This window comes from Lutra lutra, chromosome 10 (assembly GCF_902655055.1).
Source record: "Lutra lutra chromosome 10, mLutLut1.2, whole genome shotgun sequence".
NCBI lineage: Eukaryota > Metazoa > Chordata > Mammalia > Carnivora > Mustelidae > Lutra > Lutra lutra.
Genome location: NC_062287.1, coordinates 74,971,727 through 74,994,829, shown reverse-complemented (window position 1 = coordinate 74,994,829; position 23,103 = coordinate 74,971,727). Strand labels below are relative to the sequence as shown.

The 23,103-nt window shown below is 42.6% G+C and overlaps 1 protein-coding gene across 1 annotated transcript in view; it reads right to left on the bottom strand.

Moving 5' to 3' along the window:
- The window catches only part of NELL1 (neural EGFL like 1), an 845,189-nt gene that overhangs the window by 634,309 nt on the left and 187,777 nt on the right, over nucleotides 1-23,103 (bottom strand). The window contains 4 exon segments of the mRNA XM_047693683.1: nucleotides 9,155-9,257; nucleotides 10,431-10,565; nucleotides 17,274-17,356; nucleotides 17,977-18,049. Of these exon segments, the coding sequence (XP_047549639.1) occupies nucleotides 9,155-9,257; nucleotides 10,431-10,565; nucleotides 17,274-17,356; nucleotides 17,977-18,049 (394 nt within the window).

Here is a 23,103-nt window from a genome sequence, read left to right as displayed (position 1 = left end):
TTCACTATGTCTGCCACCAGTCTGTCACTCTGAGGATATACAGCCATTTCAATGTCACTGCTAAAGGAACCAGAAAATGAACTGATGTGGTCAGAAGTGAAAACGAGGAAGCAGCAGTGGTCATCTCTGTGGAGCGCAATAGTGGTACCTTTGATTCTTACACTCTAAGCCATAAAATGAATGAGTAAGTAAAAGGGGACTTCTATGTTCAATCATCAGAACCTGAGCCCTGATGCAGAAGGACACCGTTTTTCTTTCCTCTTGTGATCGTGGGAAATGCATGCCCTTATACTCTATGTTCCCACTAAGTTCAAAAACCATTGAGAAATACAAGCCAAACCAATCTACTTATCAATGCCCTAGAGAGACTGTCTTTGGAAAGGTGAGCCTAGCAGGCTACTAGGGAAGCAGAGGCAGGCCTTGCAGAAAAGGTAAAAAACATAAATGGAACTCGCCCCCCATTCAATTGGAGGTTGGAGAACCGCCCCACCCCCTCACCAATTGAGAGTCCTCAATTCAACTTGCTGACTCTCTTTTAAACAAGTGCAGAATATGTTAATTTGATCTGACCCTGCTGGGTCTCCAGCCACATCAACAGGAATGGGGAACTAAGGGCCTGATTACTCCTTCTGCACAGATGAGGCACCTTCTACCCTAGCCTTCAGGTGAAGCAGCAGACATGCATGCTACAGCATCTCTACCACTCACTCTGCGTCTTATAAAAACAACCTTAGCTCTTAGAGTTTCTATTTCTGCATTTGTTAAAAACAAGTTAATTTGGTAGTTTCCTAGTTCTTTAAGCTTCCAGCTCTCATGGAACACTGAAGTATCTACAGACCTCAGCAATCAACTTCTCCAACATCCTCTTGTTAGCCACAGGAAGAAGAAATCCCAGAGATTTCGTATACTTAACATCATGATCCCACAGTGGATGCGGTGGTGTGCCACCCAGCTCCCCCTGGATGGCCAAAGGACTCATTCCTGCAGCTACTGGGGAAACTGATGAAGACCAGCTCAGCTGAACAGTGATCTAGGATTTGCCCTTGTTTGAAGTCAGCCCCCTCATCCAAGGTCAAATGCTCTCCCTAGGCTAGCCCTATACAGTGAGTGGTTGGTAAAGGAGGGCAAAGTCCTGGCCCCTTGCCCCAACTAGGGATCCTTCTGAAAAGTCATTCTGGCTCCAGAACTCCCTGGAAGAATGACTGAAGCGTTTTGGTAACTGTACTGCAGTTCAACCTCTTATTTGCCTGATTCTGCTTGCTTCAGGATCTCTTTCTACCCTAGAACTGGTCCTGACAGATCCTTCCTAATAAAGGACAAGGAAATATTTCAGAGTCTGCTTCCTGTTGGAAAATGACCTGTAAAAACCCATGCCCAACTGGAATCTGTTCCATTCTAGTGTCTCCTTTCCTAAATGGCACTGTTATCTACTCCAGCACCCACACCCTACCACCTGGGGTCCCTTAAACCTCTCCCTCTTACTCAACCTGATGCCCAATCAGTATCCAAAACATATCATTGCTCCCTCCTTAAGTTTCTCAAGTTAATCTACTTTTGTCTATTCCCTACCACCTGCAACTATCTTTATTCCTTCCTCTTGAGGACCCAGAATCTCCTGCCCTTTCTCCCTTGTTCTGGTCTCAATCTTATTCAGTTCTTCCCCATACAATAGTCAGACATATTTTGCTAATTACAAACATGAGGCCATGCTTTAAAATCCTCATGGGTCACTGACGCCCTGAGAATATAGTCCCAGTTCCTTAATGCAGCAAAGCCATTCAGGTAGCTCTTCCTTCTCTCTCAAGCTTCACAGCTCATCAATTCCTCTGTATTAATTCCCCACTCTCCCAACCCCCCCCACAAACATTCAACATCCACGGATACCCCAGCCATGCCTTCTCCTTTGCATCTGGGATCTGCACATACTATCATCTTCTCCAAGAACAGGCAGCCTTGTCAGCCTTCTCCTGGCAACGCCCCATCCTCTATACCCATCAGTTTCAACATAAGCCTGACCTCCAGCAAGCTCTTCCTGACTTCCAGCACTGGTGCACTGCCCTCACTTTGTGCTTCCACAATCTCTGGATCCAGCTCTGAAACCTCACATTCTCTCTCTGTCGCCCAATTCATTATACACCTCTCCTGCTAGCTATAACCTCCGTGAGGGCAGGGTCTGAGTCTATTTCATCATTTCATCTCCAGCCACAAGATCAGCAACCCTCTGGGCTTAGTAACAGTAATTTTAGCATTGATGTGCTTGTAGTTGGTTGTGAAAACCAGTCAAAAGTTCTGATTCCCAAATAAGAGTCCCTTCTGCTATTTAATGCAGTTTCAAACATTAAAAGCAGGCATCAAGAGTTTCAGACCAAAAGCAGCAACAGAAAGTAGAGAATTTTCTATATCAGCCCCTCCTTCCTTCCTTGAAAAAGTGACCCATGACCATCTCATATGCCTCAGTTTTCTTGATCAGCTGACCATGACTCATTGGTCCTAATGATGACACAGATTCCCCTGCATACCCGCATGGGGAGACCACACATCCTCCAGGAGCCTGGAATTCCTGTCCAATCAACTTCCACACTCCTAAACACAGCTGCTACCAACTTGGCAAGAAGGCTTGTTCCAGAGTGACAGCTCTGCTAAGCACACTGCTGTCAAATCTGCCATCTGCTTCCTGGCCCAGGCTCGGAAGCAAAGAAATCGACTTTTCTCCCTCATTTTGCCCCTTGTCCCCCACAGAATGGTATGAACCCATTTGCTCCCCTGTTTTAAGAAATTTGCCTGATTCCTCTCCTTTGGTAGGAGTTCTGGAGGAATCTGTCTGGAGATAGCAAGCCTTCCTGTCTACATTCACGCCACACACAGAGGGAAACATCCCTCAAATTCACCAGTCTTGTATAAAAATCCATGTCCACCGAATTTTACGTCCTCACGTAGCACGGTGCTCGGGGGGGCTATGAATGACATCGACATCACGCCGCATGCCTCGGCCATTTGCACTGGTGTGAGATGTAGACATGATCACCATACCAACTCGCAATGACTGATCCTGCGCCAGCTTTCAGGATCACCAGTTTAGGTCACAAGAACACCCCTTGCTTTCTCTTTTCTCTGACCCACTTCTCCGATCATACCCCTCCTTTTCTGTCACTGCCCTCCATACACCTGACATCAATCCTCATTATCCCACCTCTTGATCTACAGCCAAAAGGCTTATTTTTGATGTCTGAGGAAATTCAAGCATAAGGTGAGTCAGGCTCCAGTGCCTTTGGCTGGGGCATTTGGGACTCCAACAGCTTTCAGTAGGAGTAGAAATGTAAATGCATACCTGAAGCCCTTCATATAACACTGGGGACATGCCAGCTAGAATATTTCACAGTGTATGACCATAAAATTGAAACCTGGCACCAACACGCACTTTTCTGTGATATCAGAAACCAATGTCCTGAGGTTTTCAAGAAATAGTTATCCAGATGCATCTCTGTCCACCCACAGACATGGGGCCCTTCCAATTTGGACCGGAGTTCTCCAGTGCGATGACTGGACACTTTTGCCATCTGGGCGCATGCTGAATAAACAACTTGGCAGCCCTGTCAGATACAGACATTAGGCTGCTCTGTCTTTATTTAAGTATGTGTACCCTACACACACTCCAGCCATTCCGTGGCAATCAGTGGGCTAGAATATCAAAACCAGCCCTCTGAACCGCACTGTAAAGGAGACGGGCAGATCAGGAAGGCTAACACCCAGGAATCCTCCCCGCCTCAGTGAGCTCATTCACAGACCTGGCTCCAGATACCGCCTCTCTGAGCAAGATGCCTGCATCGTGCTGAGTGTCCCTCCAGCATCTCTGGCTCACACATGCCCAACAGAACGTATCACGCCCTGCACTACTTCCTCCACCTGTCTTAGTTCTGTTAATCACACTAGGAGTCTCCTACGGGCTCTGGTTCAAAACCTGGCAACTTCTCCCTTACAGATGCTCCACCCCTCATTCATCTGTCTCTTACAAAAAAAAAAGTTATGGAGGACCTACCGTGTGCCAGGCCTTTGGGCCATCACTCTCATCCATCCCTTCCTTTTTACCTCTCCAGGCAGTGGAGGCCTGTCGGTCTCATCTCCTCTACCTGGAACATGCCTGAAGCCCATACCCAGCCACCCTGCTTCTGGCTCTCCCAACGCAGCAGCCTTGGTAAAGCACTCTGATTATGCCCCCAACCCTTCCCTCGAATCTTGCTTTTGACTACAAAGTCAATGCAATGTCTGCTTCCTTGACTTTTGCATGTATGAGTCTATCAGGTGTGTTCCCGCCTACCTTGTCAACGTGGCAAACTTCTATTTATTTAATAAACAGCCTACTCAACTGTTACTTACCCTGTGACGTTTTCCTCATACGCACCCGGTTCTGATGGAGTGAATCGCTCCCTTCTCTATGCTACCTCTGCTTCTTGCTCAACAAGCACATTCCACAATACTCTGTTGTAATGTGGGGGTGCGTCCATCACCCTAGACCACAGTGGGGACAGGAGATGGGTTAAGAGCACCAGCTCTGGAGCCAGAGACCACCTGGGCTTTATTTTGGCCCCACCAAGGCTGAGAGACCTTGGGTAAGTTACATCTCTGTGCTTCAATTCCTAACCCATAAAATGGGGGTAACAGTGGGGACTGCGTTTAGGTCACCGGAAGGGCTAAATACAGCACCTGACATAGAACAAATTTTCCACATGTGCACACAGTTGTACCCAGAGGGAAGGACAATGTTGGGAGAGGAACCGGAGTATGAATGACTGCATGAATTCAAAGGAATACGATTGTCCTTCCATATCCCACACCCACCTTCGCAGATTCCTGCTTCTCGCCTACCAAAACCCTGTTACCAAACAGAATATCTCCTTTCCCTCTACCATCTCTTTTCCTGTGCAAGTGCTGTGTTGCAGAGCTGAAGACTGCCTGTCCATCATCCTCTCTCTCCCCTCCCCACGCTCTACGGTAGTTCTCAAGTCAGTCTACCAGACGATAGCCTGCAGTGCCCCGCTGTTCAGAGATGCTGGGTTGGTAGGGGTGGGGCCCTGAGAATAAATTCCTGGACCATCATGTCCACAACTGAGGAATCTAGAAGGCTCTCCTGAGAGAGAAGACCATCGTAGTATCCGACCTGAAAACCTCCATAACGAAAGCTGCCCTATTCATGGAGACTGCATGAGTGTCTGGGCCTTTTGATCAAAACACAAGGACAAAGCTCTTTTTCCAAGCAAAGAAATAAGACATAAACACTTAGACCAAATTCTTTCTCCTATTCCCAAACAAACACCCCCACCTTTAAGTGCTGCAGGTCCTGAGGCCATGAGAAGTGCGTTGACATTGATGAAGTCAGCCGGCAAAACCATTTGCTTTTATGTATAGCTCCTGCTGCCTGAGCCGGATCAATACCTTTTCTCAGAGTTTCCAGAGCACTGTCCACCCAAACCCAAACAGAAGCTTAGGAAATTGTATCCAAAACGGACAAAGTAAATATCTCCATATCTTCTTCTGATATGAACGTATTTGAAACTCCTAGAAATTCTACCTGCTAGTGTTGGAACTCTGCTTTATTCTTCCTCATTCTCCTCTGCTCCTCTCCACTGTGCAACCCACCACAGTCATCTTCCGGAAGGCTAAAAACGTTTAGTTTGGCTCCACTTCCTCCAGGGAGCACCCCAGGTCTACTACACCTGTCTCCCTAATCTCCCCAGCACTGTCCCACAAGCCATCCGTGTGTGGTCTGATCGTGCCTTCTCCATGTGCCTACTGTGACCGCACTGAGAATTGCAGATACTGTAAATCACCTACCTTGAAAGTGAACCCTCTGAAGCACAGAGGGCTCATTTATCACTATTCCAGGCACTACTACTATCTGCCTAATGTGCATTTCTGTTAACAACTATGAATAAATGAAAGCCCTCTAAACCAGAGGTTCTTAACCTTTGAAATATCCAGAGAACTTTGACATCATTTCTTTGTGGTTTACATTTTTTCTTCTTACCTAGCATTCACTCATTTATTTTTATTACCATCTTGTTAAACTACAAACCAACCGAAACTGCTGAGAAAATTAGTACTGTCTAGCTAAACTGCTATGAATTCCAAAAGCAAAAACAAAACAAAAAGAAAAAATAAAAACAAACAAAAAAAGACAAAAAACAAAACAAACCAAAAAAGAAAAACACATACTGATATTTTAATTAGCTGTCTATCAGCATATTGGTAAAATCGTGTAACTTTCTAAAATATTTTTCAAAACTTAAAACTCTCAAAGGAATTGGAATGAAGAAAAGTGACTATCCCCAACACTTCTACTGAGGGGACAATATGACATACATGAGGGGCCTTGAAAATGGCAGTGTTTCGGCCCACTGATTCTACTCTGGAGAACTGTACCTTAAGAAAATATAAACTACAAAGTGTATTTTCTATTCAGAGCATGTTACTGAAGAGTAATTTATAATCGTGAAAAGTGGGAAAATTGGAGAATGATTAAATAAGTTATGCAATCAAGAACAACAAAACGGGGGACGCCTGGGTGGCTCAGTGGGTTAAAGCCTCTGCCTTCAGCTCAGGTCATGATCTCAGGGTCCTCGGATCGAGCCCCGCATCAGGCTCTCCACTCCGCAGGGAACCTACTTCCTCCTCTCTCTCTGCCTACCTCTCTGCCTACTTGTGATCTCTGTCTGTCAAATAAATAAATAAAATCTTAAAAAAAAAAAAACAATGAAACGCCATACAGCTCATTGAGATGAAGTTCATACAACTGAGTGGGCTTGAGGGCACGTGATGCAGTGAGCACTGGGTGTTCCAGAAGACTGATGAATCAGGGTGCCTAGGTGGCTCAGTGGGTTAAGGCTCTGCCTTCGGCTCAACTCATGATCTCAGGGTCCTGGGATCGAGCCCCGCATTGGGCTCTCTGTTCAGCAGTGAGCCTACTTCACCCTCTCTCTGCCGGCCTCTCTGCCTGTTTGTGATCTCTCTCTCTCTCTCTCTGTCAAATAAATAAATAAAATCTTTTTTTTTTAAGATTTTATTTATTTATTTGACAGAGATCACAAGTAGGCAGAGAGGCAGGCAGAGAGAGGAAGAAGCAGGCTCCCTGCTGAGCAGAGAGCCCGATGTGGGGCTTGATCCCAGGACCCTGGGATCATGGCCTGAGCCAAAGGCAGAGGCTTTAACCCACTGGGCCACCCAGGCACCCCTAAATAAATAAAATCTTTTAAAAAAAAGAAGACTGATGAATCACTGAACTCCACCTCTGAAACTAATACTATTTGTTTATTAATTGACTTTAAAAGAATTCTTTTAAAAAGTTTATACAGTGTTCTTTAAAGCACAGAAATACACTAAAGTGATAATAGTAAGTCAATGGGGGTGCCTGACTGGCTCAGTTGGTAGAACATGTGACTCGATCTCAGGGGCATGAGTTCCATCCCCATGTTGGGCACAAAGTCCGTGTGTGTGTGTGTGTGTGTGTGTGTGTGTGTAAGTAAATCAATGAAGTAGGATAAAAATTATCTGCACAATAAGATCTCAACCTCACACAAAACAGAATTTTTAAAAATGAAATCCACTGAAATTTCAAGAGTGATTATTCCCAAGTAGTGGTGTTAGGAGATATTTTTTCCATCCTCTTTACTCCAGTGAGTTCAAATGTCACACAATACACACACTGCTTCTATAATTAGAAACTCAAAAGAGTAAAACACAAAACAGCTGAAAGATTCATCTGTTCCCACGTTCAAACAGCTTCCTAGAGACCGTATTCACAGACCTATCCAGAGAACTCAAAATAATGGACTAGAAGTAACTTATTTTTTAAACAAATTCCCAATAGTTTTTCATCCTCTTCGTCTGTTCACTGTTAGAATATCAAGTTTGGAAAAAAAAAATAACCTGTACCTACAATCTTTCCATCATTGATAGGATCAAAGTACCGTGTCAACATCTCAGCCTCTGAGCTACCTGTATTGCCCAATAGGGCTTTCCAAAGTGCTTGAAATAAACAAGGAAGTTTCTCTTTTTAGATCAACTCCAAGTCCCATCCTCAAGACCAGGAGATGTACTGCGCCAACCATAAGGAGGAAGGATCTTTCCAAGGCCCTTTTGAAAAAGTCCAAGAAAGTTCTGGGCTGGTGTGACCAGACAAGCAATCTCCAACTCTACTGTCCTATTAGGGAAAAGGCTGCTCTTGGCAAAAAGCTATACCACTGGGTTTAGAAGATGCAGTGATGATGATATTTTTTGGTAGAGAAATGACCTTAAAATGATGACAAGTGTCTAACATAGACTCTTGCTACAGAAGACCCTATAGATGGATGAAAAGACCATGGGCTTTGTCATCAGGCACCACTAGCTTCCTATCTCACCGGGGTCACTTACAAGGGTTGCGACCTTGGTAAGTTAACTTCCCTAAGCTTCCTGTAGAAACAGGGAGAATAATCCCCACCCAAAGGACTGTAGTGAGCAGTCACTAAGTGAACAGAAGTGTAGCACCTACATAGTAAATGGCACCTGCCAAGCATTCTTAATGACAGCTTTTACTCTTATGGCTGGTCTCCAGGCTCACTTCACTATTTCATCTGAAATGGTGTCCTTTGCAAAACAGAGTAAGAGTATTTAAATCCTGTAGCTTGGACAAGCCAACTCTGAAGGCAGTTGTGTCATATCTTAACTGAAGCTCATCTCAAAATTCCTAACAAAGGCATTTTAGTAACAGGAAATCTGGCCAAGACCTCAGAAAGCCTATAGAATCTGGGCCTTAAACTTCATCATTCAGAAGAAGAGGGACCAAAGCACATGGAGCTTTGGAGTTACAACCTCATGATCAACACAACCCATTACACCAGAGGTTTGACCCTAGTCAAGTAGTTAATCCCTGTGAACACCAGTTCCTTCTATAGGGAATGGAAAGAATAGTAATTAGAGTTGATAGGAGACTCTTTAAAAAATAGCCTATGTAAAGTATCTGCACATCACAGTTGATTAACAAAGAAGTTCTTCTTGTCATACATTTAATATCAACTTCTGATAATTCATGTCATCAATGTTCACCAATTGGGGCCTGAACATTAAGGGGAAAAAAATCTCAAAGCACAGAGGACCACTCTGACCCTCAGTCAGTACTTACGTCGACAGACCTTACAGCACTGGCCAGCAATGTGCACGGGGAGGGAGTCCGGGGAGCAATTGAGAGGGGGACAGGACATCCTTCGACACTCGACAGTGCCACTCTGAGGAAGGAAGGACAGGGAGAGGAATCTCAGAAGTGCTCTTTGAAATTTCCCTTTTTGGCAAAAGCTCACATTTCATCTTAGAAATCTCATCAGGGAAAGAGAAGCAGTGTGAGGAATTCCCAGTCTACTCGAGGATCACAAATGAAGCATTTTCTCCAGCCCAGATGAACCTGTGCCACCTCAATTACTTTTCTGATATACATCACTGCCTTCATTCCACCTGCCCATGTGAGCTAAGTAGATTAGGCAGAAAACAAAAGCCTATTTTTCCAAGAACATAAATAACACCTTCTGCAGACCCTGTCAATCATTATTGAGGCCCTAACAATCCATTTTGTATTTTCCCCACACAAAGGCATCCTTCAGATAGTTATCAAATAATTTCAACTGCACAGAGTTCACAGACTAATTTTGGGGGTCTCTTGAATTCTCTGAAAGAGATGGAGTAAACAGATGATGGATACCCTGGAAGTCGGAGGGAGGGGGTAGGGGTGGTATAGGGGAAGGTGGGTCTTGCAAGTCTCTGAAACAGATGACAGAGACCTTGTAAATTACAATAAAAACATCTAGAAACTAACTAACTATACCTCATTCTAAAATGTATTCTAGGAGCACCTGAGTGGCTCAGTGGGTTAAGCCTCTGCCTTCAGCTCGGGTCATGGTCTCAGGGTCCTGGGATCGAGCCCCGTATTAGGCGCTCTGCTCAGTGGGGAGCCTACTTCCCCCTCTCTCTGCCTACCTCTCTGCTTACTTGTAATCCCTCTCTGTCAAATAAATAAATAAAATCTTAAAAAAAAAAATAAAATGTATTCTAGCAGTGAAAAGCTGTGACTGAAGCTAACTGCTAGGTTGCTTGAAAAATCACCGAAGTCCCTTCCTCCCTCTGATGTTCTCAATCCTCAAATTCCACACGCTAAGTCTGTTAGTAACAATGTTAGGTCATATCAGAGTGTGCTGTCAAATAGAAGCTGATTTTAACTTCCAAGTATTTAGAGATGAAATGACACTCTTCTGGGTTCCCCTCACAATGGCTCAGGTTGCTAGGCAGAAGCTTATTGGTGGAAAGATCATACAGACTTCCTAAAGTCAGCATTGTATACTGCAAGACCAGATTATACAATAAGTAGTGAAAATGCCCCTCTACCACTCTTTATTGACAAAGAGGCTTACTTTGCAAGTGCAGTTCCGGCAGTGATCCCCGTCAACCCAGGAGTCTTGATCTCTATAGAGAAGTCCACTCACTTGGCAGGTCTTCTCGCAGTGACAGTTTTCCAACTGACTAAGTCTCGTCTCTGCATAATTTAACTGCAAATAAAAGTTACTAGGTGTAATTACTTTCATTCAGTTGCATTGTCCTAACAAAGCTAATAGCGAGGGGGGTGGGCAGGAAATCCAAGGAGAAGGAAAAAATAAATGCTCAGAGTAGCTAACTTATTCTTAGCCAGATTATTAAAAAAAAAAAGAAAAAAAAAAGAAAGAAACAAAAACAAAAACCATGAGGTGGAATCAGTCTAAACTGAAGACATATTGGCTCCTATGGTCTAATGAGCGCCAAATGAGACATTAAACTGTATCTCAGGGACCTCATGAGTGTACATAAACATGTGTGCTTCCAGCTCAAGCCCACACAGAAACACTCATAAAGAATGTGTTCTCAAGGACTCATTACAATGTTTACAGGAGATCTCATCAGCAACCCCGATGCACTAACATTTATTTCCCACCATTCTCTCCGTGTTCGCACACTAACCAGAGTGCCACGGTTTTCAGGCAGGAAGTCACTGCTTCCTCTCTTCTGAAAAATTCCTGGGAGCTGGGGCCAGGAAAAGTGAAATGCATACAAGGATCTGGTTTCTCCTCTGCTCAGGAACCCCCAGAATGAATGCCCCAGGAATCCACTTTGGTGTTCAGAGGTGACAAGAGGCAACCAAACCCCTGGGTCAGATCAGGATTTAGGGAGAAGCTTGTTTCATTTTCACCGGTCCCACAGTTATTATTAGTAATCGCAGAACCTTAGAGTCTCTGACTTGAAAAGGGTCATTACGTTGGAATGTCATGACAAGTAAGCCCTTCCAGTGACTCACCAGCCTCTCTTCGCACATCTACGGCAGAAGGACACTACCCTTAAAAACTTTTTTTGGTGAGCTCTGGATGTTTGAAACCTCTTCCTTGATGGGAGCTGTGAAATCTCTCCCCACTTTTCCTATCCGACCTACTTTTGCCTTCTAACCAGTCCTAATCAACCTACTCTCTCCGAACATCTGAGGTCAGCCTGTCTTTACACCTGCTCTGGGCCACACTCAGCACCACCAGGTTCACTAAAGAGCTCACACGACAGGAGGCCAAGCCTCTCTCCTTGGATCACGTTCCATGCAGCCTACTGCAGTCGCGTTCAAACATATGATGGGGAAAAAAATTCAACTTTTTGAGACAGAATCTCACACATACTCAAGTGTAACTTGATCCAATAGCAGTATTACCATTTCCCCTTTTTCTTTAGAGACTGCCTTGATTGAAAAATATACGACTTTCTAAGTCCAAGGGATTTCTATTTTCTTTCTCGACCATACTTATACCTCCATGTCTTCAGTATTTTCCCCACATAGATCAAGCCAATCTCTGGTCCAACCAAGACCATTTCAAGCCAGTATTTTAGATACAATGGTTGAATATGGGTTGAGAACTCCCAAAATCTTTCTATGCTAACTGTGGTTCCATTCCTTACATGTTCCTCTCAATTACTCCTACCAGCACTGCTGAGCACCACTGTCTAATAATGGAACCCACATGCAATTCCAAACTTGGCTTTTGTAATTTATTTCATTTTCTTCCTCCAAAAGTTTAGAATCTCTCAAGAAAAATAGGTCCCCACCTGCCTTTTGTGGGCTGTACCAATGGGCAGGGGAAAAAAGCAAATAAGATGCTAGACAAATCACATGCACCATCATCAAAATGCGGAATTAACTATGCCTAAAACATTAGCCTCCTAGGACTGCTCCCACATGTACCATCTTCCAAAAATTCAGATTCATGTAAAGCTCTGGCTTAATTAGAGTTTCTGGAGTCCATGAGAATTAAGTTCTTTGGCAATTCTTTAGGGGACACATTAAATACACTTCTTAGAATTTGGTGAGGTCAAGTGAGTAAAAACACATATAGGTAAGAGGTAATAAGAAGTGACAGCTCACTGCATATTACCTTTACTTCACTTCTATAGCCCCTGTAGATCCTACAAAGGGTAGTGACTGATGGATGACCCTGGGTTGAAAAAGAGTTCAACTAGACCTGCATCCCTCCTAAAAGTGGCTGAGAACAGGGAATTTGTGAGAGGAAATGAGCCTCACTCTGAAAATCTCCAATAATCTACTGCCTACACCACTCCAAGAAACTTCTTAAAGACTAAATGACTCCAAAAGCAATTCTGTGACTGCCCAAGTTTCCTGAAAACTCAGGAATTTGCCTGAAGGCAGTATCGTCAATTTCCCATACTGTCCAACAAAACTGAGCTATGCTCACCTACAAAACTCAATATCAAGAAAACCTCAGTTTTAATGGAAGCTATTCTCAGGGCAGATGTCTCCCTTCTGAACTCTGTTTTTACTTTTTAATACATTTAGCCTTTTCTGACAACACTGAAAAGCCCTAATCTCTGTAATAAGAAAAGTGCATGAAAAAGGCACAAAAGCAAAGACATATTAAAGCATAAAGCTAATTTTTCAAAGACACTTACTATGTAACTTTACCTTCCTTCTTCCCCCTGTTAAATACTAGGAACAATGAAAGGAGAAAAACAGCTCTGAACCAAAAAATGACTTACAATTTGCCATTGGTATTAGCATGCTGATTTTACCCAAATTCATTTTCAAAAGCTATTTCTACACTCCCTGCCATTTCCTCCAAGAATACCTACAGATCCAAAATAGACCTAGAAGCAAATCTACACCTGTGTTCAGTCTTACCTTTGTCGTGCATTTATCTAAGCAACCATGGGCAGAATCATTTATTCTTAACTCTACACATTCGAAGACAGACATCGGAGAACTTTTTCACAGCAAGAGGTCAACAAATGGATGAGTACATTAGTCGTGCAGTGGGGTGCACTTTTCTTTCTTTGAAATGCTATTTATTTGGCATTTGCTACATCAAAGGGGAAAAAAGTCTTTTACTGTGTTAAACTTTTAAGCTTAACTGGAAAAATCACTATTGAGCTCCTCGCAACAATGAAAGTCTCAGAATTAAATATGTTACAAGCTGAAATGCCACTCCAAGTGCTGCTTGATTTGCATAAATAGATTTGTCAAAGATTTGAGTAGCAGTAATCAAATTCCCAGTCTCCAGCATCTCTTCTTCCTGAGCTTGAAGGCAGAATGCAATGACAGGACAGGGGGATGGAAGAGCAAGATGGGTCCCGACCCCATCATGAGGTATGCAGCCCAGCAATGGGTTTGTTCCCACAATGTCAGGACTACCCGAGAGAACTCCCAGAGGAAGCCAGGGACCAGTGGTCTCTTGGAGATGGCTTAGGGAATGGGACAGAAGACACCTTCCCTGTACTTCTCTACCTTGAAAAAGGTTCACTGTGCCAGGATGCCAGGATTTTTCAAAGAGGGCTCTTATGAACCTTGACCTGAAGGTACATGCAAGCTCCTCCCATGATACGTCCTGTGTTCAGCAAGGACATAGTCATCCTGCAGCACTCTCTCTCCTTTAGAGAGAAAAGAAAGAGCAAGCCCTCCTGGGCAGAGCCCTGAGCTCATCTGGTGGTACATCTGTTTGATGTGATTATGGCTTCCAACTCCTGTCCAGCTTGTGCAGTGGGCTTGCTCTCTGGTAAGATGCCATGGCCTTCTGCTAGGACACCGTGTAAGGACTTTCCACAGTTTTCCAAGACCTCCTGGCACCAAACTCTAAGACCAGGAACCCGACAGCAACTCACGGCTATTGCCAGGCAAGGTGGACATTTTCTTAGTGACCATCTTTCCCTAGTGGCTGTCCATTTTTTTCTAGGTTTAACAACAAAATGAACAACTATAAGCTTAGTGAGTGCCTACTGTGTACCGATCCACCAAACCAGACCTTTAAATCTCACTTGCCTGGTCTCATGGGATCTTCATAAAACCAAAATTAATTGTCACCCTTTTACATATGGAGAAACACCAACTGGGAGAAGGTCAATGAGCCTCCAAGGTCCCACCTTGATGGCTGCACAGGGTAAAGGGGAGAGGAGTTAGGGAGCAGGGTCTGCCCATATTGGGAGCTCTTAAAGGAAACTCCTACATAAAGATGTGGCCCCAAAGGCCTGTATCCTCAGTTTAAGAGTACACATAAAGGAAATAAGGTTTACATGAAGCACAGAAAGAAGGCCTTCCTGTTCAGACTGGCACAGACAAGAGGGAACTATATTCCTTGAGAATTCTTGAAGAATTCTTAGCTAAGAATTCACCTGGTTTATCCTAGGTTTGCAGTGTGATTCTGGGAAGCCTTGATGATCTGAAAACCTTTAAGGAGATCATGGAATATAAGGGGGCCCTGCATGGTCCTGCCAGAAACACACAGCATAGGAACCTAGGACTCAACATCCAAACAGATTTCCAAGGAAAACAACAGATTATAAACAAAAGGGTGAGTTTAGGAGCCTTGTTCTTGCCCTGACTTTCCCCTCCAAAAGCTACTACAAGCTTCATGCTCAGGTTTCGCTCCCAGCAGGTTCCATCAGAACACACATTCCTCTCTTCCATTTGGCCCATTGTTCTCACATGTCTTTCCATCCCCATGCTGGTAGCAGCCAACCTGCCTCTCTCCCTCAGTCATTCCTTCTTTATGTCTTTTGTTCCTCTTTCCAATCCTCCCTTCTCCAACTACAGACTTTCTTGGTCATGATGCAGTTTTCAGGATCTGAGCCTGAGTCCCAGCTCTGCCATCCATGGTCTTGGGAAGAGTTAACATAACATTCCTGAAACTGAGTCTTCTCATCTGGGAAGCAAGCTAATAAATCAACCCCAACTCACAGGGCTGTTGTGAGGATTAAAGTGATAGGGAATACAAAACATTTAAGCACTGTAACTAACACACAGCAAATACTCTGTAAATATTACCTCCTATGACTGACTTTCTAGCATTTTCTAAATTAGGGGTTGACAAATTAGGGCCCGTGGACCAAATCTGGCCCACCATTCACTTTCCTCTGACCTATGAGGTAAGAATGATTTTTACATTTTTTAGTGCTCATATCTCAAGTGATTATATTTAAATAAATTTATACATAATATTTTCTATTTTGCCTCTTGGCCTGCAGAGCCTAAAATTAGCTAATCCCTTCTAAACAAGTTTACCAATGGTCCTCTTCTAGATTACTGTAGATTCCAAAATCTTCCACTGAAAATGGAAGTCCCTGGTTTTCTGATTATAATTCTATTCACGGTTTGGAAGAAACAGTCTTATAAATCTTCCAAAGAGCCAGAGGCAGGGTTTAGAAGGTGGATGAAACCATTTTCTGCTTGCAATTGCCCACAATTAGATATCTACTGCCTCACAAATGCCCATTTTACATAATAACATTTGGAGGACAGAGCTCAATGTTGCTCCTAGATAATGTATGGCTAGAAAGAGAAAAATGACATTCTCTGCAGAAGGAAAGAACAAGAAAGAAAGGAGCATCCTTAAAGCCGGGGAACCACAATCACCTGAGACTGAGTGGCATGTTTCTCGTTCCAAAAATCTGGTAGCAAGCTAAAATATAATCAACACTATGGAGATCGAGCTGCTCCCGATGAATTAAAAACACAAGCCTCTATATGCCACAAGCCGGGAAGGCAAATAATGGGCTGCATTTCACATTTCCACTGTACTCTGAACCGAAAAGCTAATGCTTCAGCTCTCCAGTCTCAGGGTCCCCAACAAAAGGGTTCTGTCTCTCCTTTCCAGACAAAAGACAACCTGGCCCAAAACTGGTTTGAAAGAGAAACCTTATCTTCGGCAGCACAACCGAAGGGACCAAAGCACAGCCCTGCCTCCCAAACACCTACCAACCTACTATTTTTCTCCCCCTTCATGTTGCTTGGCTCATGGCTGGGAGCAGTCATAGCTGCAGGTGGCATAGGAATAATGTATCATTTTCTCTGTTATTAAAATTCTTCCTTTCACAGATTATAATGCCTCTTTGGCCCAAGCTAATTCCTTCTTTGCCCTAGGCTGGGACTCCCGTCCACGACTGATTGGTATCGTAACAATAGCATCAGACATATTTTCTATTTATCCAGTGCCTTTCAACACAGGGCTCAGGGCTTTTTGTTATAAATCTAAACCTCACATACCAAACCCCCTAACTGTCTACATTTTTGGTTCCACCCCCAATATCTTCTGGAGTAGCCATAGTGCCTTGTACATTACCGCCTCCTTTGTGTCTGACACAGTGGCCAACAGCAAATCCTCGAAAAATGCTTGTTAACTGGATGATGGAGAGAAGGGGAAGATGTACAACTATAAAACTGAATGTGGTAACAGGCAAAGTTTGCCTCCTCCACTGTTTAACTCAAGACCAGTCCCGAAATAAATCACATCTTAGAAATGTGATATAATGCCTTCTCGTGACAGTAATTGGTTCCTCACAATGACTATTTTGCCCCTTCTGATTATTGGCAATTATTCTTACATTCAAAACGCATTAGCTTATAAGCAGCAATGCCTCTGACCATCTATCATCTCACAGTGTTACTAGTTGAATGGCCAGTGGGCAAACTCCTTTTCCTCTCCCAGGGAATCCACAGTGATATATATAGCCTCTTTCTTCCAAACATTCTTCAAGTAAACATTTTGATATAGCCTAATAGTATCAAAGAGGTAAATGGTTATGTTTTCTATAGGTAGTCCTATTTCAAGTAAGCATAAACCATTTTTATAGTAACACATTGCAGATGCCAAGGCTAAAAATGTTTCCATTATAGCATATCCCTTGAAATTCCAGATAGGACTAAGAAAGAAATGAAACATCACAAGTGAGATTTAGATACCTACTTTGGCAGTCATCTTGGCCAAGAGCTCTTGCAAATCCATTATTCCTTGCACCAGGCTTAAGAAATCACTGCAAGTTGGACAAGCTCAATAGAAAAAATAATAAGAAATGTTGATACAGTGCTAATACAATAAAGAAATTTTTACAACAGTAGTTGCTTGGCTATGTTGAAGGGTTTTTGCTTTTCTGGTTAAGTATTACTTTGCAACTGGAGGGAAATCACCCAGGATTTCAGGTCTTGGTCTTCTCCTTTTATTAACAGGGAGAGAGAGAGGAACAGGAAAAAAGGACCATTAACTGAAAAGGCCATAGGACATTTTTAAATTAAAATTAAGCCCTCATTTTTATTGTGAGATGACTGGAAAAATGTGAATTGTTACATAGAAGAAGAGAAACTAAACTCATCTCTAAGCCAAGCAATTTAAATAGACGTTTACTATTTATACTGTCTTACTAAACTTCTCTTCCTGCATCAATCGACAGAACCCAACTACTAATGTAGGCTTTTTCTCACCTTCTGATGGTAATTCTATAACACATAAGCTTTTTAAAACTTAGAAGACAGAGAAGTATATAATATAGATGATAAATTACTTCCCTGTCCCCACTACCTCTCCACAGTTTTTGTATGCTTTGGGCAACATGCTTATTACCAGTAAGTTACATAATATTAGAAATTTATAAATGTTTCAAGTGGCTACTTACTGCGATTCAGGTTCGGACATTGAGTTATGTATCCATTTGGCATAAAGATGACTTTCCCATCTTGGATGATTCCCTGGATAACAGAAGAGAGAGGTGGTGATCAAGATTATGGTTACCAGTTCCAGGGGCCCCTGGACAGTCACATGCTATCTACAGGGCACAATGTTTTTTACAACACTGGCATCCTCACTCAAAACCCTGAGTCCCCAGTGAGCTACTCCAAACCACCCTCCTCTGGAAATCTTAAAAAGTACATTCGTCTTAAGAAAACTATCATTAGGGGTGCCTGGGTGGCTCAGTAGGTGAAAACCTCTGCCTTCAGCTTAGGTCATGATCCCAGGGTCCTGGGATCGAGCCCCACATCCGGCCCTCTGCTCAGCGGGGAGCCTGCTTCCCTCCCCTCTCTCTGCCTGCCTCTCTGCCTACTTGTGATCTCTGTCTTTCAAATAAATTTTAAAAATCTAAAAAAAAGAAAACTATCATTAGTTACCACTGGTGGGTACGAATGACATCGTAACAGGAAGGATCTACCAGTAAATGGTCTTCAACTACTGAACCAAAAAGACACTGATGAAACAAAAATTTCCTCAATGCCTAAGTCATCCTGGAACATTAAATCTTGCCAACTGAGGTGATTTTTTTTTTTAAGCAAGGGAGAAAAGACACTACAAATGTATTAGACTAAATCTTTTTGATTCGTTTAATTGAGGAAATAAAAGGAGACATGGAAAGAATTGCATACAATCTTCACTCTCTGTTAACTGAATAACATGAGCGCTTGTTGGGGAGTCTTAAAACTTGCTCAGCATCACACTGTGAGTAAAAGGGCGTCTTTTCATTCTATAACTTAGTCTGGAAGAACAACCTGATTTAAGAAAGTAAATGAGGGGTACCTGGGTGGCTCAGTGGGTTAAAGCCTCTGTCTTTGGCTCAGGTCATGATCTCAGGGTCCTGGGATCGAGCCCCGCATCAGGCTCTCTGCTCAGCAGGGACTCTGCTTCACCCACCCCCTGACTGCCTCTGCCTATTTCTCTCTGTCAAGTAAATAAATAAAATCTTAAAAAAAAAAAAAAAAAAAGTCAATGGGATTGCCATCTTGCAATGACAATATTGACTTGGATTTTGGATTTTTTTTTTTTTTAAGTTGAGTATCGAGATTTTGGTTTTAGGGTTTTTTTTTTTTTTCTTCTTCTTGATTTGACAGAAGATATATCACAGAACAGATGGAAGATGCAGAAGCCAATTCAGAATATTAAGCTTAATCTGTAAATAAAATATAGGCCTAAGATTGTGCTGCAAGTCTTCCACAGGGGGTAACATTATGTGCTCGTCTTCTAAACAGAAGGTAATCAACAAATGCTGTTTTCTGCTTATTTATTTCAGACTGAAATATGAATTGGAAACATTAATAGAAATAACAGGATCATAGGACTCTTTCTCGGAATTGAATACATTTGTTAACCTCTTCCTCTTTGAGGATGATGCAGTATTTGTGATTTTAAGAGGAGACAACCTCCTCATGGGGAGGAAACCCCTACCACTGCTTCTCAATATGAATTCAGAGTCTTTTGTGGGGAATCCCAGAGAGCAATTAATGGAGCATCAGTTAAGTCAATCAGCTTCTTCCTGACAAAAAGCTGCTCGGTTTCTCAAAGCAAGATCATGCCTTTGAGTGCCCAGGGCACCTTGCAAGCACATCTGAGAAATAGGAGAAAAGCAAGGGATTAGAAGTTAGGAGACCTGGGCTCAAGTTCTGGATCCATCTCAAGCTAACTGAGTGAACTTGAAGCATTCAGTCAACCACCTGCTCTGAGTTTCAGTTGCTTCCTCTGGAAAAAAGTCTGGATGAAAACGCTAAAGATCTTTCTAGCACTCAAGTTCTGGGTCATTCAAACCAAGATTGTCACAATTTAGATCTCTGGGCTCTCGCTACCTTTCAAGTTAAACAAAAAAATAGACAAAGCTATATGCTTCCATCAAAGACGATTATAGAGAATGGAGAGACACATCAGAAAACATCTGTCTGATTTGAATAGGTTAAATACGGGTGAATTCAGAGTAACCAGCTATCCCAGGTCTGCTCAGGATTTAGGGTTTCCCAGGACTTAGGACTGCTGGTGCTAAAACAGACTCACAGGCACACGGGGACAGCTGATCACCCTAGGAGATGTGGAAGTAGAGAAAGCACATGTACCAGGAAAAACCAGGCCCATTCTTTTTTTTTTTTAAGATTTTATTTATTCATTTGACAGAGAGAGATCACAAGCAGACAGAGAGGCAGGCAGAGAAAGAGAATGGGAAGCAGGCTCCCCGCTGAGGAGAGAGCCCAACGCGGGGCTCGATGCCAGGACCCTGACATCATGATCTGAACCGAAGGCAGAGGTTTTAACCCACTGAGCCACCCAGGCACCCGAGGCCCATTCTTATTTTTAATCAGCCATGGAAATAGCATTCAAACCCAGAGTATACTTGTCACAGTATTAATTACTTTTCTAAAAATGAATGGAAATCCATTTGAAAAGGATATCCCTTCTGTTCACTCAGTAGCAAGGTAATTTAGTACATACCGGTTTTCCTTTTCCTATTTGTAAAGGTGACTATTGATTTTAGTTACATTGTAAATTACAAACTGCCTCCCCCACACCTTCCTTCCACCTGCCCCCATCATCACTTCTGCCTTCCTACTTTTAATCTGACCCACACTGGGGGGTGTTCTACAGACCCTCAGGTGAAGGTTAATGATGTTGACTTGAACACAAACAGAAAGAAGAGCGGACAGCTTCTCAATGCCCATTAACACCAAAACTCAAAGGACTTGGTATTTGTTCTGAGGAAAGGTCACGGAGGTCAGCCCACATACTGGCATGAATATTTGTTCTTGCCAAGTAAATCAAGATGGAAATGTAATTTATGTGAACGGATGTAATTCCATGCTAGACTAAAAGAAGGACAGCCACACACTGTACAAATATCAGCTGTAACCCAAAGAAGTCTGAGCATGTGTGCGTGTGTGTGTGTGTGTGTGTGTGTATACAAGTACATGTGCACCACATGCATGTGTCTATATCCTAGCACCTTCCCCAGAATAGGAACCAGAACGTTTTGCGTTGAATTGCCATATGAACTGTTCTGTACCTGGACCTTTGTCAAAAGCAGCATTTGCTAAGCATGTAGTTTTCTTTAGAAAATGGAAGGCGCTTTATAAAATAGAAACCTATAGAGAAGCTCACTCTTACCTCTCACAGCAAAGTCACCTGACAATTTCTACTGATGGTGATGTTCCTTCTATCCCTGCAACTTCTCCCAAAGACGAAATTAGAATAACACGGGTTTCTGTTTGTTCTCATTTAACTGTCAATGTATCTATACTTACCTGAAAAATGCAACTCTGGCTGGCCCTTATTACCCGGCCTCACCTGAGCTCATTTTTTTAGACCCATGCTGCATTTCACACCATCAATCATGACAGTGCTTCCCAAACTTTGAGCTTCTTAGGAATCACCTTGCATAAGCACCGAGTTTGGGTAAAATCCTCGAGTTTTACATTCAGATTCCTGGGTCATGCCTCAAATTCTGTTTCAGGAGGGTCGAGGGGGCCCAGGATACTTGTTTGTGAAAAGCTATCCCAGAAGATTCTGATGAAAAGTCAGAGAGTTCCACTTTAAAAAAAAAAAAAAAAAAAACCCTGCTCTGTTGTCAATCATTTGTGGGTTTTCTTTTGGAGGAGGGGGGGAAGCAGGAGGCTTTATTCATTAAAAGTTCCCAGTGGTGACAAGAGCATCATCCAAATCCTAATACATGAATAAAATCTTAGCGATTTGGATCTGAATTGCAACAGACAGAATTACCAGATTACAGACACCATGAAGGCAAAGTCAGATTTCTGTCTCATGGTCCCCTCTAGCTTCTACTGTAGTATATATTTCTCATAGCAGGTATAATAAATACTTGAAAAGCATCAAATTCCTAAAAACTATTAATTACAGAATATTGAGCAATATCATTTTCAGAGCTGGTAAAGTCTATAAAGATCAGGTAGGATATCAGTTTTTAAACCAGGAATACATAATAGAATTTTAGAGGAGCTTGGGGACATCAGATGTATTTTGAAAAAGCTTCTAAGGTGATTTTGATACACGCAAGGCAAGCTACTGATCCAGGGCCAGATCACGGGTCATTTGACCTACGAAAAACCCAAGGCTTTGGCAACTTAAGTAGTTTTCCTAAAGGGTACTTTAATCTTGGGCCATTAATTACAGGTCTACGAACTCCAAACCCAGGGCTAAGCTACTCCAACACGGCATAAGTAAAAAATAGATAATTTGAGAAAGTCTCATAGTTATAGGAGCTAACAAGACGTTGCTAGAACAAGGTCCTGTTGCCAAATCAGGTTCAATCTTAATTGCTTTAACAGATAATCTGATACTTAATCAACCAAACATAAATTCTCTGCATTAGACACTAACAGTTTGCTGAAAGAGTTTTTTAGTGCTAGCAAACAGGAGACCCTTTTAGGTAGCTTAATATTCTCCCTTGCAATCTTATTTACACTATTAATTTGCTAAACAATCCATTTTCTCAACGTTCCTGCAAAGCTTAATCTCAGCCAAGCTGAGAATCTGAATAAATTCCTAAGGAGCAAAGCCCAAATTAATAAACTTTTACTACAGTTTATAGTTTATAGGTGGAAGGTGGGAAAAGATGGATAGGTTTTTTTGCTTTGTTGAATCCACCGGTTGCCAGCCTCTACCTCCTGCACTCAGCTCACCAGGCACTGGGACATAAATTTGCACCAGGTAAGTTATACATCACGAGTTTTGTTTGGGGAGCTAATGCCTATTATTTCCATTGTTCCAAGAACATTTCTCATTCCATGGTAAGAAATACACAAAGATGCAATAAAGATTAGAAAAATTATATATTAGTACCCTCTTATGTATGGAATAACTAAGACTGGGCAAAGCCTTCTAACATTCAGAGCTTTCTGATACAAATAAAAGCAGCTTTGCCACCAAACAAATGCTAATTCTTTTTTAAAGCTCTTATTTCCCTGCAGATCTCTGTTTACATTGAAGAAAATGGTTCTCTCTTTTTGTATGCTAAAACACTGAAACAAATTGCTTTGAA